Source organism: Synchiropus splendidus, chromosome 9 (genome assembly GCF_027744825.2).
Source record: "Synchiropus splendidus isolate RoL2022-P1 chromosome 9, RoL_Sspl_1.0, whole genome shotgun sequence".
NCBI lineage: Eukaryota > Metazoa > Chordata > Actinopteri > Syngnathiformes > Callionymidae > Synchiropus > Synchiropus splendidus.
The window spans coordinates 24598557-24618235 of NC_071342.1; the positions used below are offsets into that span (position 1 = coordinate 24598557).

The following is a 19679-nucleotide window of genomic DNA, read 5'->3' on the forward strand; positions in this document are numbered from 1 at the left end:
CTGCAAAAAAAGAGTGACATTTCTGTTAAAAACACACATTTCATTGGAAGAGGTAGAGAGAACAAACATTAGGACACAGCTCCATTTCACAAAACCGCTCCCCATGTTACTCACAAACATCTGCTTAGTATTGGGCTGAGATTTCAAATGGCTCACAAGCTGCCTTCACTGAATTGGAATCTGAAGATTCATCTCATGGACAACAACAACAAAGACTGAAGCAAAATGTAATGACATGTAAAATAACATTCTCCTTGAATCACTAGATACACAAATATTATTCAGGATATTCAGTATTAAAAACAACAAAAATGAAAACAACTTTTGAGGAATTATACACTGTTAAAATGTAAATTTGATTTCTGCAGTGACAGATGGACTGTATAGTGTCTGCTATCATCCTTTTGTTATGAACTGCTATTTTAACAAAGCTTCCCATGGTTTTAGAACATTAAGAATGACACTGAGATCTGAACGTTCAGACAGTGTTTCAACAAAATACTTTGAACAGATGGACAGGTAGATCATTTATATTATAGTATTTTAAAAATTAGAAACTATATACAAAATATATATAGAAATACATCTCTTCATATGTCTCTTTATTTCTGACTTGTTAAAGTTGACAAATTAAAAACGATCTTTTGTCATCATTTTGGCATCAGTATGACAGAATAAACATTAAAATCAACATTTCAAAATTTGCCGAAATGTTAAAAAAAGCGTTTCCCATTGAGAAGCAAATTATTCAATTCAATAAATGATATCGTTATTTCAAATTAAACATGTACAGTACGACATAATTCAGATTTCTAGCTAGATTTGTTCTCAATTTAACAAATGACCTTGGTCACACTGCCATTCAATGCTACAAATTATACTAGTGAATTGTTTCGACATTGGTTTTGCTTCCTCATTATGTAAACACAAGTCTGATTTACAACACTAAGCACACCAACGATACAGTGCACGACTGGGTTCTACTGAACAACAAGAGTGTGTTTCCACCAGCCGAAGGTCAACACATCTTCAAGCCCAGTAGAAAACACATGACACTCTACAGCACCATCATGTAAAGGCAAACATAGAGACACACGCTTCACTATGTTACGCCAGCCGAGAGTCAGCGGGTGGCAGCGAATAAACTGCAATATTACAGAGTCACAACAAGACTCCTTTGTTGCATCGACTGGTCTCACCAGGAAGACACCACCACACGTGCACACAATACAGCAGCAAAACTGGCTTCCAATACTGTGGACCACGAAGCACCTGGCGATCACAACAAGTATTTATCACGATGAGGAACAGCAGAGTTAAACATGAAGTGGACCTTGCTGGTGTCAGTTAGCGCTGAAGACCGGTCAGAGAAAGGTCTCCTTGTTGATCCACATCAGCGTGCGCGTGTCGTTGGGTTTGCACTCGTACTCGATGCTGTTGAAGCTGTTGCCCCACTGACAGTGGTCCCTCTTGTTGTAGTTGTAGTACTTGACCTGCCACACTGTTTCAAACAAGCCGGCCTCGGTGAACTGTGGAGGAAGCACATCGTTGATGTTGAGAAGTCAGACCCTGGACTGATGATGTGCCTTCACTCTTTGGCTTTCATCCACGCACACAGCTGATGGTATTAGCGACCTCAACTCCTTTGTTTTAAGGGCTTGTATATACTGCACATTTTCATTTTCTTACTGCATCCAATGCGTATATCACTAGTCTTCATGTGTCTTGTTGGTTTAAACACTTGCTGTGGTCATGTATTCACCTCGGTACTTCACCCCTGGCTGTCATGTGCTGTCAGTAACCTTGGTACATGAATACATGGCACGCCATTATGATTTCAGCAACAGCCATAGAGAATATTCACCATTAGTGCTCCAGCTGTTGTTAATACTGTCTGTTTGCTTTGTTACTTTCAAGTGAGCAACGATGACAGGAGGCGTGATTGGCCTGTCCAATATATGAATGTTCAAATGCGGTATGAGAACCAGTCCAGCAAGTATGTGTTGTACTGACATTAAAGCTGAAGGGAGTGTAAACATTTGTTTACAAACACGTGCTCTGTAATGCTTTTCAAAGACTCTTCTGTCAGCCTCCTAACAGGATTTGAGCTGAGTTTTGACCACAGAAGTGGAGTGTCACCAAGCGTAAGCCGGGCCCCCAGACAGTCCACTACTGAGAGACACTTTCTACCATCGCTGAGGATATGAGCTCCGCAGGGTGCACTTGGACACACACACAAACAAAGCGACTTAATCCTCAACAGTTGAATGCCACTGACTGGCGCTGGCTAAGGCGGAGCAACAGGTAAGAATTAAGCCAGTAAGAAAACATCTGCCTCTACTGCCTTCACGGAACATTCAGGATAAATCCTGGTCGAACAGGAATTTAAAGATATGGAGTTAACTCTTTCTGGGCTTGGTCCAAATAGAAAGCTGAACAGACGAAGAGCCAACACTGGGTCACTCAACAGGATGCATGCTGCAGGAACAGACGAGACAGCCAACAGCAGACGTGTGAACAGATGACCCGAGCGCAGCGCAGCGCTGCTCTGCTGATGCTTGAACGCTGAGAGGTGAACCTGAACCTGCTGAACCAGAGCAGGCCCACCACACGAGCAGCGCTAGACTCAGAGTGGCAATTATTGGCATGACTTCCTGATGTCATCCAGATGTTTCATTGTAATAACGACACTCGCGTAGCCTCCTCCTTGACAACTAGGCAAGTATTACTATGGTTGCAAATCTCTTAAAGGGATTGTACCAGTCATTTGATGTTATTTTTTCAGCACACAGTACGCCACTCCTTCACACATTATACATATTCTATCTGTATGTTAATATGAATTAAATGAAGACCAATTCGCTGTTTCAATAAATAACAAATAGCATTTTAGAAATGTTTTCCAGATCAAGCAATACTCTTGGAATAAAAGCTTTTCAGTTATTCGATGGATGTAAACATCTATGATTTATTTTCATGACTTTTGTGAAGCTGCTTTCTTTCGTGGTTTGTGCAACAAATGCTGTGTCAGCAGTTTCTTCAGATGGACTCCAGTGTGCCAGTGATGGACTGAGAACAACTTAAGATGAACTGACGGTGCCGCCGCGTCACTCCCATAAACAGCACAGAGGAAGGAGCTCGTGCTCTATGGAACCTGGTGTGTGAATATGAAGGTTTGCTCCAAATGTCAAGCATGTTTTTGAGCACATTTCTCAACTCATTTCTGAGCTCTGAAACGGATTTCTCAGATCAGAGTCGGAAAACGCACAAGTTCGGTTTTCTCAAGGGCGTCTTGAAACGGGCCCCTGGGCTGGTCAGACACAGGGAAACTGGGAGGAGATTGCTCCGTTCCATGTGGATGTTCCAGTGTCTGGAAGGTTCTCTCTTGCCTCTCAGATGGATCACGAATGAACTCAACGCCCGCGTGTCATGGTGCAGGTCCAGTCCTGCTCTGCAGGCTCTTGCATCACCGTAGTCAATGCAACATTGCTCTATGGTTTCTAAAGAACCTCTAAACTCGGTGACCAGCAGCCAATCACGAGTGAGCTTTACTGTAAACATGAGCAGAGCGCGGCGTGGCAGGTGGAAGCGAGCTGCTTGGAGGAGGTCTGCCTGAGACCGGCACGTTACCTGTATGCTTATCTGAACCGGCTGCCTCTCTCCACTCTTGGTGTGAGCCAGTCCTTCCGTCTCGTACTGACCAGAGTAGACGACAGACTGCGGATCTTTGGACTGTTGCTCCAGAGGGAACGTCACTCCGCCCACAGTCATCGACCTGCCGGAATGAGCACAACCAATCAGATGCACCATCAAGATCAACAGGGCCGTAGAAGCCACAGCTGTCGGTTTCTGCCCCAAATGTCCACTCCACAGAGTCGATCATCATGTGTGACCTAGTTTCCCTGGCTCACCCGGGCCTCCATGACCTCACAGCCTCTCCTCCTTATGTGAAGGCGCTCGGCCCCTTCACTGAGGCTTAATCTCAGGAGAAGGTCCTAATCTCTGCTGGACTTGAAGAGCTGCCAGTTGGGGTTTTATGGTGCCTGAAAGCGCAGCTAGCGACATACAAACTGAACTCAACCGCAGCTGTTTTAGTGAGTCCAGAAATGATAATTTAAAATGGTGTTAAAAGAGAAGGCGTAACAGCACGTGACCAGCACATGATCCGATACACACGCACATACTTCACACCGATTTCGTTTGTTTGTGGCAGTGCATTTGTCAAAACACACAGAAGAACCGGAGGAACCAGCGGCAGATGGTGGCTGACCAAACTGCTGTCTAAATACACAGAAGACGGAACACAAACATGGAGGAGAAGCGCTGACGTGAGCGGTCAGGAGCTGCGGAAGTTGAAAGCCGTTGTTTATGGTGAGAGAAGCCAACATTAAAACGTTGTCAGAATAACGAGAGGCACGTGACGCGACGGATCGATTCGCGCGCCAGATCTGGCGTCCGCCGTGAACGTACGTGGCTTGGACCGCTCCCGGTTTCACCACCACCTCGATCCGGTACTTGGACCCGGTCAGCAGTTTGATAGTCCGCGTCTGTCCGAACCGAGCCCCGTCGGACTTGAAATACACAGCGGTGTTGTTGGGGAGCATCTTCAGAGAAATCCCGATTTTCACCAGCTGAGGGACGTCGGCCATGTTTCCGTGCGCTGGCTGCACGCGGGTCCCGGATCCGCGGGGTCAAGCGCCTGCGGTGCAGCGCCAACCCTCCACCAGGTTGGACTGGGGGTAGTGTCCGAGCGCCGGGCGTGTAATCCCCTTGTTGCCGCCTAATCCCAATCTCTCCCGCCCTCTCTCCCGCCCTGCCGCCGAATCGCCTCTCTCACGCACACGAACCACGCCCCTCCGCTTATCCCTATGTCCATTTAATCACTTGAACGTTTGCTCTAAAATGGCAGCTGGCTAATTCAGTCACCGTTAAATACGATATGACCGTCGATCGCTATCGAAGTGATGTGGCAAACTCGACTTGAGGGGGCGCTCTGGTCACTGGAATGGAAGGCGTCAATGGTGCGTCTAATGGTCATAATGTTCTCTCAGGTGACTGCATTAGGTCGTTAAGAAGAAGAAACAAGTGGATTAAAAGTTTCTGGCGAACATACTTTTACACCCGTTATTATTAACTACTGCCGTTATAATTTATGGATTTATGTTTTGTGCTGTCATGATATTTGTTTATTGCTATTTATTTATTATTTTTCTTATGTGGTTCGATCACTTCATTGTCAAACTAGTCATTAATACTTCCTTACTGTGGGACAAATAAAGAATATATATATATATATATATATATATATATATATATATATATATATATATATATATATATATATATATATATATAATGTAATGTAATCTACATGTATGAGTCAGTTTGTAAAAACAAATCATGTTTTGATGTTAAAACAAACCGATTTTTAAATGCCGTGAGTATCGTTCAGATATTACAAAAAAAAAAACTTATTATAGACATTTAAGGGTTTATTGTGATGGTTACCTTATATATAATATTTTCGAGGTGTACAGAGCTCTGGTGTTGCTTCAAAAATTAATCAAGTTCTTATTTTTGTTTGTCTTGAATGGAAGGTTCTTGAAATTTGATGCGTAATTGTCGTTGTCTCCGACGACAGACTGCTCCATTTGGCACCACTTGTAAGTCCTCACTGGCGTTCGTGGTTGTCCTCACACGCCCTGCACCTGAAATGTTGTATTTTGTCCGCTAGGTGTCACTCTTTGATAACCACACCAGTGTCGGGCTGGGACGCTCCGCTCCGGTGCAGAGCAGGCGGTTCCACATTTCAACCTTGCAGATTGTCTGACTGAAAATACAGTTTTAAATTTAGAATGAGTATATTTTTCAAAACCTTAAACGTAAATGAACCCCAATCAGGTTATAAAAACTGTGTGAGGAAAGTTTTCAGAAGTGGATTCCACCACTGACAATTGACTAATAAGATGTATCAGAAATAAAGAAAACAGAAGCTCGCCTGTGCTTCCTACTCGTTTTGAATAAACGATCATGTTCAACACAAGCACGACATACCCACCTGGTGTACCATATCTGTTCTGACTCCCACCGTTTAAACTGGCTGTGGCGGAATGTTTGTCAAAGACATTTGACAGCAGAGGCAGAGGGCCACATGAAACCTGATGAGGGCCACAAATACATGATACTGGACGCACCTTTCATGTCATCATGGGTGAAGGGGTGAGGGTGATTTAGTGTGGTATGCTTTTAGGAATTATACACAGAATTATGTTTCAAGTATTTGTTTTGTCCCCTCAACATTGATGAAAACACATTTTAATCGACAATGCTATTTTGATGTTCATGAATTTAATCATTTTAAATGTCATTTTAAGAAATACATTTTGGTTATACATTTAATAGCTGACCTGGCCGATATTAGCATAGTTTTCAAGTAGTTATCTGTCGGGGATTTGCCAGATATTAAAATACACATTATAATAAAACTACATTGAAATATAAAAGAAAAGAGATTATATACACATATTTGTGGCGCGTTTTTACAGACATGTTTAATATGCAAACCACAATAAAGAAACGAATGGCTTCATTTCACAACACTGGATATGCTAAAATGAGTTACAAATATGGGCATTGTTTTCTTTTTCTTTTTTTTTTTTTTTTTGTCGTATCGGAAGTCAAGTGTTGGGACGAACATCAGCGAGATGTCAATATCCGTGGCTTATCCCCAGTAGAGCAGGGTGACAGGATGCTGGTGAAAGCAGAGTTCCCGGAGGAAACCCATCCAGTGGGAGAAGATGCCTCGACACCAATGGGCAGCTCTGGCCCCTCATCTGTCCATATGAGCAAGCTCTCACTCTTGGTGCTGGAAAGTTCTCACAAACTTCATGATGAACTCTGGCGAGTGCATCTCAGCTTGACAACTCGCGCTGTGCAGCGTCAAGCTCTTGACTCATCACTCCATGTGTTCCACAAATCTGACTTCAGACGGAGGCTCGTCACAGAGCCGGTGCCGCTGGGGCTCAGGCGCCGGTCCACGACTGATCCAGAGGGTCCTAAAAAAAAAAAAAAAAAAAGAAATCTCTGGTTCCACACTTGAGGCAGCGTTCGGGGGACAAAGAAAGTGTGGGAGGGTGGGAGCCCACCCCCCTCTCTATATGGATCCACTCCTCGGTGATCCAACTCTTCCCCCCGGCTCCTGCAGACGCCGCGCTTGTCATCGTCTCTGTGATCGGCTCCGACAGCGACCGTCTGGCTCCGCGGCTCTTGGCTGCCTGTGAATGAGTGGCGGTCCTCCCGCGCGCCTCCTGCCAGCGCGGGTGATGCTGCCATGCCGCGCGGCCACACCGGCGAAGAGGGCGCCGGCTCCGGGCTCTGGCTGAACAACGCCGCCGGGCGCCGGGCGCAGGGCTACACACCGAGGGATGTGGAGTCCGGACCGAGGAGCACGATGAAGAAGGCAGCTGGGCTCGGGGAGTTGCCTGCGGCGGCGTCAGGTGCGGAGCGGAAGCAGGGCGCCCGCCTCAGTCTGCTGGGCAAGCCGCTGGCGTACAGCGCGCAGGGCGGCCGCAGGAACGCGCGGTACCGGTGGCTCCAGAACTACCTCTACAACGTCCTGGAGAGACCCAGGGAGTGGGCGTTCATCTACCACGCGTTTGTGTGAGTCTTGCCATCCGCCGTTCACGCACGTCTCGCTGCTCTGCCCAACTTTTCTGCTGCACCCTGTCAACTAACTTGGCGTCTCGGCGGTGTTCCGAGGCCCAGAGCTCCAGTCACGGGCGAGGACGCGAACGCTATTGGTACTAGTGCCCAAGTGAATGCCGAGGCCAGGAAGCCTCCTGGGTGGACAATATGGAAGCTATCGCACGTGTTTGGAGAACAGTTATCATATGATTGGAGTGCGTCCAAACTGCTAGCAGAGTTAGCAAGATTAGCATCGTATATTGAACGGGAGACGCAGAAGGACGCCGCAGGCAGATGCTCTTTGAATGGGAAGGTGCTAGACGTAGCTCTGCGTAGTTCTGTGTAGAGTGGGGTTATTGAGGTCGTACGTTCAGGAAGCACATCCAGTTACTAATACTACTTCACAGAAACACCAAAGCAGCGTGAGGTGCTCATGGCTAAGTCCAGAAAGAGAAGCAAGTGGATTTAAAAGAGTGGAGGCAGCGAGAAGATGTTGGGAGCGGAGCCGCTCCACACTCCCTCAAAGGAGAGACAGTCGTGAGGCGTGTTGTGTTGGTGAGAGAGAGACTCCTGGTGTGCTCCTCAGGCAGCAAGAAGATGTTGGGAGCGGAGCCGCTCCACACTCCTTCAAAGGAGAGACAGTCGTGAGGCCTGTTGTGTTGGTGAGAGAGACACTCCTGGTGTGCTCCTCAGGCAGCGAGAAGATGTTGGGAGCGGAGCCGCTCCACACTCCCTCAAAGGAGAGACAGTAGTGAGGCCTGTTGTGTTGGTGAGAGAGAGACTCCTGGTGTGCTCCTCAGGCAATCTATTGTGTCTGTATACGTGAGTGAAAGCCTGGTTGACTTCAGGATCGCACTGATGGAGCGCTTTAATTCCATGGTCTGAAGGTGCGTCTTTGGATTAGAGACAAATCTGGACCATCTTGAAACTGAAAATGGACTTTCATTGCCATAGTAATATGAGTAATGGACTTCATTAGATGTTCTGCAGCGAGGCGGAGATATGGATTTGCACTGGAGTGATTCTAGATAAAAAAAAAAGCTCAGATCATTTCAGTTCATGTCCTACGGTTTGCTGTGCTTCAGCAGTGTTACCAGAGGACGGCGGCTGGATGGTGTCCGTTTTTAGCAGTGAATGGATAGACTGCTGTGCAAGTCTGCAGCGCATCAACAAAACGTTTTGTAAACCAAGAGGTGCGGTTGGACTCTTATTGGAGGTTAATGGGTTCATTTTCCAAGACCATTTCCCTCCATGGATCGTGTGTAATTTACTGAAATATCTGGAGCAAGTTATACATTTGTTATGCAAAGCTCTGGAGCAGTGGTGGCTGGTGGAAAAAGAAATCTGGGGGGTGAGTGCTGAGCCAGTTTCACATTCAAATATGTCAATACATGACACCAGCGTCAGCTTTAGAAGTACTTATTCATCCTCACACACTTTCATAACACTTTGGATTTATCTTGTAATGAGTGTTCCGAACTACAAAATCTTGAATGAATATTAAATGTAATCTTTATCCTACCCCATTGAAAGCACAAACTCATTGTTTTGACTACTATCTGCTTTTAAACATAATTATTAATTCATTTTCTCAATGGTCCAACATTCCTTGGTGAAAAGTGGCTGCCCCTACTGACCAGCCCCACTGCTCTAGAGAGACTCTTCTGCCTATATAAACCAGAGACTGAGTGTTTCTTGGTTTGCTGCTGAGCAAGTCTGTCGCGACACATGCACAGCTGGAAGAAGGAGATGTTCCACTCGTCACTCTAACCGCTCCAAGGACCGACACTCAATGACATGCAATGCCCTCTTCATACAAACAAACACCGTGTTTGTGGGTTCCTTCAGCACATGCTCGACGAAGACCCAATTTTTCATGCAAAATGTTGCTGAGTCAAATAGAAGGTATTTTAACCTGCATTTTCTCATCCCATAGACGAATTTTGTTTCCGGCAATTGTCTCATTTCTGAAGGAGTAAAAATAGAGCGTACCAGACTGATTCCTTCACTGAAATAGCCATCAAGTCTGAACCCCAAACTGTTCTTCTTCAGCAGGCTCCTGGGGTCCTCCTCGAGTCAGTGTTGGGAAGTCTGATATTTGGTGGGAGAGTCAAGCTTGTGAGCCTTGTTTCATGCACTGCATCCAGCTGATAAAGGGGCAGAGGCTGGACCCAGGTGGGGAGAAGGAGTCAGGATGTGGCCTGGCTGCAGTGAGAGGTGCAGTGAAACACCACAAAAACAAAGAGCCAAGCGTGTGTCTGAGGCGCAGAAATCAATCCCAGGTTCATCATTCCATCATGTTTGCAGGGGATCAGATGCCCGAACGATGACCAATACTAGTCCGTATCTAAGATTTTATTGATTCCCTGCCACAAGGCAGCAGGCCAGCGCACATGTTTATGTGAACCACCACCTGTTCCTGTCCGTGTTCAAGTCAGGCCACAGACTTATAATTGCTACGGAGGACTTTATGGGCCGTGGATGTGCATGTCTGCCTGGATGAAGGATTGATACAGTCACCGCTACACATCTGCACTCCGCCACAGTCGCAGCTTTACAGAGGCTCCATTCTTTGAATTTATGTAACGGGGGGAGCTCCCTGCAGATTTGGGGCTGGGACAGAGATTCAGCACAAGAGCCAAGCAGTGACTGTGATATGTGGAGAAACTCGAGTCCCTCTTCAAAGGCCTTCCTCGGAAGTGAACTAGTGAAAGTCGCTTAACATCACGAGGGCTGCAACTACTGACTGGCTGAACCCTTCAACAGTCGGCCAATAGATGGTAATTAAAAAAGATCTGGATTTGGATCTGTCATAGTTTCGGTCAAGCCTTATTCCTCTTTCTGCGTTTCTATAAAGAAAGTGATGACATCACAATTATTGGACTCATCAACCTTTTGGTTGTTGGTTGATTTAATCGTCAAGTGTTAATTGTCCTGTAGAAAACAGTGATTGAAAAAAGAAATTCAAATGTTTTGAATTGCCCAATATTTCAATCCTTTGACCTGTCCTCCTTCTGTCCAGTGGTTTGGACGTTTAGGGTCACGATGCTCCCGTAGTCTTAGCCTTGGTGATGCGCAGCTGAGGCTTCAGTGGGTGGCGCTTTAACAGTGGCTGTCATTTATTTAATAGTCGATTATAGTCGAGTGCTGCCCTACATGTGGGGAACAGCAGTGGTCAAATGTTGACCTCCGTGGGACATATTTATTGCACAATTCCACTGATATTTTTATATGGCTTTTCTAAATGTTCAAACAAAATCTCCACATTTTCCTATTTTGACATTTAAAATCCTGAATGAGGCCTCGCTCATGCACCATCTCATCATCGTTGAGCCATGTAATCCACTTGTTCTGGTTTTCATGGCGTTCTGCTCCCGTGGTTATTGAGTAAAATGATGTGAGGCATCGCCTCTCAGCGGTGACTTGTTTTTGCCAAATCCTTTTGCAGAGCTTTCTAGACCTATTTCTGCGACAGTCTCGCGCGTCCATGCCAATATTTTATCCTTTTGTTGACCTGACTTGAATACTGACCATTTCCTGAAGGAATGCCCTGTAGCTCTCAAAACAGTCCTTGGATTGTCGGAGAGGAATATGAATGGGAAAGATTTTGGCCATGACTGTCGTCTTGAAGTGTGAGTGTTTCCAATTAGTCCTGTGGAGAATGTCCAATATCAGTAAAAGGTATTACAATTACCAGGCCATCTGTTTATGAGTCAGTTCCGAAACCAGCTTGCGATCCTGTAGAATATGGCAACGGTGGTTAAACATTTGCTCTGGGTGCATGTGTAATGTAGCGCTCCAGGGATGGCTCTCCACCTCACGTCCTGTGTGAGAACTGGAGCAGGAAGTGAAGCAGTGAGGGGAGGGGCGGCGGAGCCGGATGTTGGCGTTTTATTTGCTCAGGCGGGACAGCTGAGGTCGCGGGGGGTCAAGTCGTTGCGTCTGCTCTCACCCCAAACCTCCCACATCTACTGGTTTGTGTAAAATGATTGATGACCCAAACAGTTAGTGGAAGATGACCGGATCAGGTTACGACAACAGCAGACAAGTGAGGAGCGTGCACATCACTGTTTCCGGCAGGTTCTCTCCTGACTTATCATTTCAATCATTTATTTTCTTCTCAATCTCAGTTGTAACCACAGCTGATGACATGCAAACGGACTGAGCTTGGCGCCTGCTGTTTGGACCCTCATCCAGGGCGCGGACTTGCTTATTTGCTCCTTGTTTTGTGGAACATTGGTTTGTGTTGCGTGACCTGGATGACCTCTTGAAAGACATCTCAAAATGCTTTAGCAGATCTCAAAAACCAGAGGAGGTCTCTAGACTGGATCCAGTTTGTGCGATTCAGTTGAGTAGAAACTTTTTCACCTCTGCTGGGCTTCAGTGCCAACAGCAACACTAAGCAGTGAGATTGGAACACTTTGAAATGTATTTTTTTAACACAGGAACACAATTACCGCTGAAGAAAATATGATTCAGTTAGTTTTTTTAGATGAAGCCACACGTCTCTTGAGCGTTTTTCTGTCCATATTTAAATCTGTTTCCTACAACTACACTTGTGTTAGTGTTTCTTGGTGTTATTCAAGCGTATTGTTGCAGCACAGCACACCCCTGGTCTGTGGAAGTCTCCGCTGGCAAGGCAGCGATTGTGATATTCTGTTTTCACTGGGGCCGCACGAGGCCAGCATCCCAGAAGACAGTGAAGTGAGACGTGCTTTCTCCACATCCAGGAGGTGTAGTAGCGGTAACAGCGAGCGCTCCTGACTGACGGACTGCCAGAATTGTCAGTGTATTGGTCTGATTAAATCAGGGTGTCTAATTGCTCCGATTGCATTCAAACCGTAGTTTCACTCGCTGTCACACTGGGACTGTATGGATATGAAAAGAATCTTTGTCACTCTCCGTCTGCTGCTGTGTAGCCAGGGATGTGGGACAGTCATGCTGAGGCCATATTGGCGCTGGAGACGCACCAGGTTGTGGCTTGAATCTATTGATTAGGCACCGGGATGGAAACAAGTCGTCGCACGTCGTGGTGCGTGCGTGGAACCTCAGTCCCACATCCACCGTAAAATGACTTGCTAAAGGACTGTAAAAATGTGAGGCGGCTCTTAGTGATTTACAGATAATGAAGGCACTTCAATATGAATACAGACTGCTGAGGAGCACGGAAAACTATGTTGTATTTTCTTTTGCATACTTTCCACTCATTTTCTAAAGGTCTGCATGCTAGTTTTGTCCGCCTGCGATTTTCATCTGGAGCCCAATTGGAACTCCAGTACCATGCGATGATCAGTCACAATCTCACTGCTGCAGACGGTTAGCTCTGACCTGATATGCTGAAACACTTCATTGATCCCTGGCATCGACAGTGGGATGTCAGCGGCGCCGCACAGACTTCAGAAATGAGGATGCTGTGCTTGAATCTATGAGGAGCCATTCATTTGTGCGGATGGTCCGGTTCTGTTCACGTGAATGGAGCTTTTCATTTTCACTCCTTTGAGAATTGGATCTGCTATGACTTATTCAAATGACAGATGTTTAATATTGCAGGACCGAAGTTGCTGCGGGGCTCCCTTTATTCAAAGTTGGAAATTAGGACAGACATATGAATGTATCTCCTCAGATACGCAGAGCTCCTCTCATCAGCTGTCAGTGCCACAACGCGTGACTCACTGTTGTTTCATTAACAAGGTTCGTTTACGCTGCTCTAAACGATGATTGATATTTTTAATCAGTTGAAAACAAAGAGGGGTTTCTGGCTTTTTGTGGTGAGTAAATCATGTTGACAACTTCATCTGACTATAACTTTGTAATATTTTATATTGAACTTGGCTGCAATACGACTCTTGAGTGTGTGTGGTTTCATTACTGAAGAAAACAAAACAAAGCGCTCCTTTAATCCTTGTTCCGACTTTGCACGTCTTCTTTCAACGTCTTGCACATGACGTGAGGTGTTCATTGAAGAGTCCTCAAGTGCAGCAAACCTGAGCTATTTCAAGCCGGAGCTCAGGTGGACTGTGGAGTCCAGCCCGTCCTGGCGGGCAGCAGCCTTGGCAGGAAGTGTGCATGAGCAACAAAGTTAGTATTCATCAATCACATTGCCAGCTGCATAACTTTATGTAGCCACGTGTTGGCTTTCGTGCCTGAGAATGAGTTGCAGAAGTGCAGTTGTGTGTGTGTGTGTGTGTGTGTGTGCGTGTGTGTTTCAGTCAGTGTGTAATCGATTCAGTCCCACGCTCTGTCAGCCATCGATCCCAGTGCTTCTCGGGTGTATCGACGGGTCACTGCTGCCTCAGGGTTTGCCTCCAGGCTGAGAACATCCTTCTTGTAATGATCAACTCGTTTCAGTCGCTGCTGCGTTGGCGCTGCTTGAACGTCTAAGCTAGCAGCTCAATGGCTGTATTAAAGAGGGCAGATCCTGTTAAACCTGTGCAGCATCACTACATTATTCATTGTCATTCGTTCATTTTTCACCGCTTCATTGTTGGGTTTGGGGGGTGTTGCAGGTCCATGAGAGATTCCTGGCTGTGGGGACTGAGGGATGAAGAGATGGTCTGGGCCAGTGGGAATTGCTCATCTTGGCCACGGCTTTCTTCTGGCTCCACTGAAAAACCCTCCTTACAACAGTGACCGGACAGAACCACCGTGTTCTCACGCAAAGACTGTCTGTTACAAATCTCTTCATAGAAATGATCATCCCGACTTATCATTGGGATCAACCAACATCTTTGCCAGTCCAGCGCGTCTGACTGTGAAATTGGTCCCGAGGAGACAGTGTTCTGTCTGGGATTGTCTGCCTTTGTCGCGGGGACAGCAGAACACATTATACATCTTCCTGTTTTGAACGCCAGTGACACTGCCAATATCACCATCACATCTTTGATTGACACCGAAGCACCTCAAATGTGCTTTAATGTAAATAAAACACCTGTGATTTCATTGGTTTGCTGCGACAAGGCTCAGTATTTTGGCAGCATGAAGCTCGTTCAAGTTCAGACCGCCAGAGAAGTAGAGGCTTTCGCTCTGGAATTTTGACTGCATCAGTACTGCTTCTTGGGTCATCTTTGTCCTTTGGAAACCCGGGTTTTGTCACAATATTTGGGCTCATGTCATGAAATATGTTCCTTAAATCTGGCTGACTGAAGTTTCAGTTACACTTTCTTCGCTGAACTGTGCTCCTGAACTCCTCCATCAGTGCTTCTCAAGCTACGGTGGCCTCAGGAGGACTGTGTACTATGAATTTAACAAACCCACGAGAACAACGTTCGTGCTTGAGCTCGTACATGATGCTGGATGGAGGTGCATCGATAGAGGTTTTTGTTGACGCTTATGAGTAGTTGCCAAAGCTACTTGTCTTAGCTGTCTGCTCCATGACAAACGCACCTGTACATGAGAGTATTGAGCAGGTTCCTCCTCACTGTTACATGTGTTGTGGGGCTTCTCTGCGGTGTGGCTGACAGAGTCTCACACTAGCACACAGGAGCAGTGACGGTGCTTAAACACGCGTGGCTCTCCGTCTCTCCGTCCCTTCGTCCCAGCTCAGAGCTGCTCAGTGTTTTCCCCCTGGAGCTGAGCCAGGCCAGAACCTGAACACAGTTGAGTCTTTTGTGCTCTCAGGTGTCTCAGATGTCTGCCTGGGATCAGGAAACAATGGGAGGCCTCTTCAGGATTTCCTTGATGCTCCTCTGCCCAGAGAGACTCAGCATATTTCCTACACCTGGTTAGTGGTGAACACACTTCAACACATAGCTTTTTTTTTTTTTTTTTTACATACATAATAAGCCCGGTCTTAAAACAACCTGTCCTGATACATTTTGAAGGATTAGAAGCAACATATGCCTCATATCCATCTTATCCCACTACTGTAGTCAAAATCTACTTTTTAAAGAAAGGAATCTTACATCAAATATGTTTCTCTTAACTTTTATTAACAAGAATGTTCAGTAATGTGATGGTTAGGTGTCATGTTAGAACACTGTTTTTAATTTTCAACATGAAACTTTAAATCAAGTCAAAAAGGTATTGAAGAACTGGCACCTGTGTTCTCCACCTCCCAGAAGGACCGCCGTAGATTGCGGCGCTTTGTTCTTGGTCAGACAGTTTCATGGCCTCTGAGGACCGTGACCACTTACTGAGGGAGGAGAGGCGGGTTATATATCAACACCTGCCGCTGAAACTAGAGCATATGGGAAATGCTGAGTAATTTGTGCCGTGTTGTGGGAGCAGACGTGCATCACACTCGGGGGGACAGAAAGTGACCTGCGTGAGAGGGAAGAATAGCAGCGCCGTTTTTCTGGCAGGATAAATCAGACCCATTAGTATTCATGGGAGCAACAGCACGCAGAAAGCAAATTCTGGTGAGCCAATTACAGTAGGTAAATCATGATGGATGAAGTGCCACTAATGGACTTCAATAGGGCTGGAATATTTCAGCCAAAGTCCTTCAACAAATGATCAAAGTAGTGATGCTTCCGCTCCATAAATACGGGTACAATAGCGGAGATACTTCTCAGCCAAATTTCAGATACGACACGGTGCCACTGTGCGATGCATGGTGATATATTGTGACGCCGTACGTTCAGCTATATGTTGTAGTATGTTAGGGAGAGCCATCATTTTAAGACAGAAACATCAGATAATGCAGTGCGTGTGCATGAAAACAAGTTTCCTTTCTTATGAAGTCAGTCCACTTACACTTTCAGTGAATTTTCACGCTCTGACAGAGGAACGAACCGCTCACCTAACCAACAAAGCAAGTCCGGTGTACAGAAAGAGGATGTCATCCGTATTAAAAACTCACGTCATAAATGCAGCAGCGCATCCAAGGGTCTATCAGAATCAGAAAACTCTATTAATCCCAAGGTTGTGATTGTGTTCGTAACACGCTCTGTGCACAACATGTCACGATGAAATAATAATCATCATCTATGTATTACAATTCAACGTAGCTGACTTCAAATACCAAGAATTTAAGAATAACTATGTCAGCAAGAATACCAACACAATATAATACCAGAGTTGAGCGTGTCGACATTTTCTCACACAACGATCAGGCCGTGGTCTGACTCATCCCAGGTCAAAGCATGACCTCAGGAGCGTGGATGTTCTCATTTCCCTGATGCACACGGAGTGGAAAAGAACTATCCCCTCGACTTAAGTTCAAGGACGCTGTTTTGTCAATTCTGTAAAAGCTTTTGAAGAGTGATTCTGCACCAGAGGAGTGAAGGATTTACACACTCTCTGATGTTTCATGGCAGTTTTTATCAGCCCACAGATTCACTTGCAAGTGAGTTGAGCTGCTGGCGCTACTGACTGGAGTCTGGCGTCAGGCGAGACGACTTGGTAAATATCAAGTCTGTTCAGACTCATGAATCAGTGTTCCACAACTCTGAGAGTTCACATGTGTTAATGCTGCCTACTTCCTTAAGGGCACAGTTGGTGCAGTGTGGTGTGTGAGACGGTTCCTCTGTAGCCGTGGAGACCTGGCCGTACAGGTGTGTGTGTGTGTGTGTGATGGCATGAGTGGGTCCACTGGTTAGTCATCAGCGTAGGTGTCAGGCTTCTCCGCTGCTTCAGCTCTGATGGATGCAGACGGGCAGAGCTGCGACTCCTGCTGCCCACATAGAGCGCAGTGCTGCTGCTGCTGGGCTGGTGTCACACAGACCGCCCCTTCCTGAGTCACGGACTGCAGCTCAGGTCAAGCAAAACATGCACTGTGAATCTAAAAATCAATCTCATTCATGCACTTTGATGACGTAAATATGAACATGTTTCAGAAGAAATCTGCATTTTGGACAAGTTCTGTGGAAAGTCATCACACGCTCAGAAGATTCTCTGTTTGTTTGCAGGTTAGTCGGTGGGTGACAGATTACTTTTTTAGCGTTTTTCACTGAAAATGAAGACATTCACAAACCAGACACATTAAAATGATTTGCTTTTGAAGACTGTATATTCTGCTGTTTATTATGGCATCCACATGCAAAGGTGGACACAAGCTTAACATTTGGTTTGAAATGATTCTAGTTTTAAACATAGTATCAACTGTTCTTGTTAGTCACCTGACGTCAAGTGGAGAAATGAAGTCCTTCATTTTTGAGGTCCAAGTCATGACAAGCCACCTTCTCGTGAGGACATTGTGCTTTGTGAGGACATTTTGGCCTGAGGGTTCAAACCTCAGTAAAAGTAGTAGTCTGGTTCAGAGTCCTGGTTCAGGTGAGCCGTGTGTTTAGGTTCAGGGGGAGAGGCTGGGGAAAGGGTGATGGCCAGGAGAGGTCCTCTCAAAAATAGCAAAACATGGCTATTAACTATGACTATTTTTTTACTTGACTTCAAATATTCTGTGGCACAAGTGGAAGTGGAATTTGGTGGCGTCCGAGACTAAAGCCATGTCCTAAAGAAGTGTTGATGTAAAGTGTGCGGGGAACTGCGTGCTTGTATCTTTCAGCGTGAATAAACTCCCCTGAAGTGAGAGGGACAGTCACTGGTCACACAAGCTGGTCCTTGTGAGCCACATCCCAGCTGGTCGCCTAGCAACCTGACAATTGATACCAAGATCCGGGCCACTGCATCTGGCTGTGCTTTTGTCGATAATATTCCAAAATGATGAATTGCCTAATGTGCAGTGTAATAACTGTCAACTGAAGAATAATGAGTGAAAATGAGCTGGGAGGTGGAGTTGAGTGTTGCTACAAGAGCGTGTGTGCTGCGTGCCACACACACACACACAGACCTCTCCCTCATGAGCTGCCGATCACCAGCCAGTTTAACCACCTGGGACCTGAGTGTGTGTCTATGTCAGGCGCCCAAATCTTCAGCACAAACTCCCCAATTACACCGGACAAGTGCTTCCCTGCTCAGCCCCAGGAATGAGCCGTCATGGGACATGCTTTTTTTCTCACAGTTTGCTGGCAACAGATGTTGAACAGGACACCTGGATCATTTACATTGTCAGTTTAGTCACACGGTTTGGGAAAACTTGCTGAGAGAGTGTGTGCGTGTGGGTGTGTGTGTGTGGAGGGATGAGTGGAGATGGGGTGAAGACATGAACATCCATGTTGAGAGTTGTGGTTCAGGATGACATAGTCGGGCTACAGCGCTGAAAAGACATTCATTTGACCCTTAGTTTCCATGCAGCTGTATACAGTACGACAATGAAGTTGTATGTGCCGGAGGGATTTTGAAACAGGGTGTCGCCAGCCCCGCACCCAGCCCATAACACCAGCACACGCCCAACCCACCCTGTGTTGCTTGCATTCGGCAAGTGCTGTGTGCAGGCGTCATGCCAAAACAAAAAACGCTAAAATACTCCTCTGATTAAAAAGCTATGAGTTACTTTGGTCAAAACTTCTAAAACCATCAGCAGCAATTGCTCTGGGAATCTCCCTCAACTGAATATAGATTAGATACACAGATTTATTTGATATATTTGTAGTTGAGCGATTAAAAAAAAAAAAAGTAAAGTGACAGGAATAAATCTGCAAAAACCGGGACCATAGGCAGTGACTGAGAAATGGCATCCCTACGTCACTCTTCCCTTTGTGACCCCTTTATTTTCAGCATTTCGTCACGTTAAACCTAACGTACCTCAATAACTGAACATTTAAAAGGATGTTTGGGGTGAAGCTCTTCTCTAATGGACTCTCCCACGGGAGCGGACCCGCACCAGCAGTCAGCCACACCTTCTCTTTTGACTGCCCTCCGTGTCAACGCACGGAGGGCGAGCAGTGGGAGTGTGGCAGCCGGCTCTTTCATGACCCTTTTCCTGAATGGCCACGAATACGCCTTTTCCCTCCCCGACTCTCTCGACGAGCTGTTGTCAATGATTGCTCCTTTATTGCCTCTTAGTTATGAAGGCGTCCATGCTTTGAAGAGATCTGAGTGAGCAATTTTGGGCCCATATGGAAGTTCCATAAAACTTAATGAGGCACGTGAAGTTTTTCCCCTCCTTTTATTAAAAACTATTATGAGCCAGATCGTGTCCCTGGTTAGTGTCTGTC

At 46.0% G+C, this 19679-nt stretch overlaps 2 protein-coding genes across 2 annotated transcripts in view; one reads left to right on the forward strand and one right to left on the reverse strand.

Annotated features, from left to right (window-relative positions):
* Positions 1 to 585: 585 nt before the first annotated feature.
* Positions 586 to 4930, reverse strand: cnrip1b (cannabinoid receptor interacting protein 1b). Its single transcript, XM_053876066.1, has 3 exons — positions 4471 to 4930; positions 3631 to 3775; positions 586 to 1529 (listed from the first exon to the last, which is right to left on the reverse strand). The coding sequence occupies exons 1-3, from the start codon at positions 4647 to 4649 to the stop codon at positions 1365 to 1367; spliced, it is 489 nt and encodes a 162-aa protein (XP_053732041.1). The 5' UTR covers positions 4650 to 4930; the 3' UTR covers positions 586 to 1364.
* Positions 4931 to 7290: 2360 nt separating this feature from the next.
* The window catches only part of LOC128765319 (potassium voltage-gated channel subfamily KQT member 4-like), a 62711-nt gene continuing 50322 nt past the window's right edge, over positions 7291 to 19679 (forward strand). The window contains exon 1 of the mRNA XM_053875980.1: positions 7291 to 7659. Within this exon, the coding sequence (XP_053731955.1) occupies positions 7331 to 7659 (329 nt within the window). The 5' untranslated portion in view covers positions 7291 to 7330. The remainder of the gene's footprint in view (positions 7660 to 19679) is intronic.

Bases quoted from the DNA above. Each gene is read 5' to 3' on its own strand.
- cnrip1b (XM_053876066.1), bottom strand. From the start codon at position 4,649: ATGGCCGACGTCCCTCAGCTGGTGAAAATCGGGATTTCTCTGAAGATG. The intron at 3,776-4,470 runs GTACGTTCACGG...TCATTCCGGCAG, and splicing joins CCGGGAGCGGTCCAAGCCAC to GTCGATGACTGTGGGCGGAG. The intron at 1,530-3,630 runs GTAACGTGCCGG...CTTCCTCCACAG, and splicing joins CGGTTCAGATAAGCATACAG to TTCACCGAGGCCGGCTTGTT.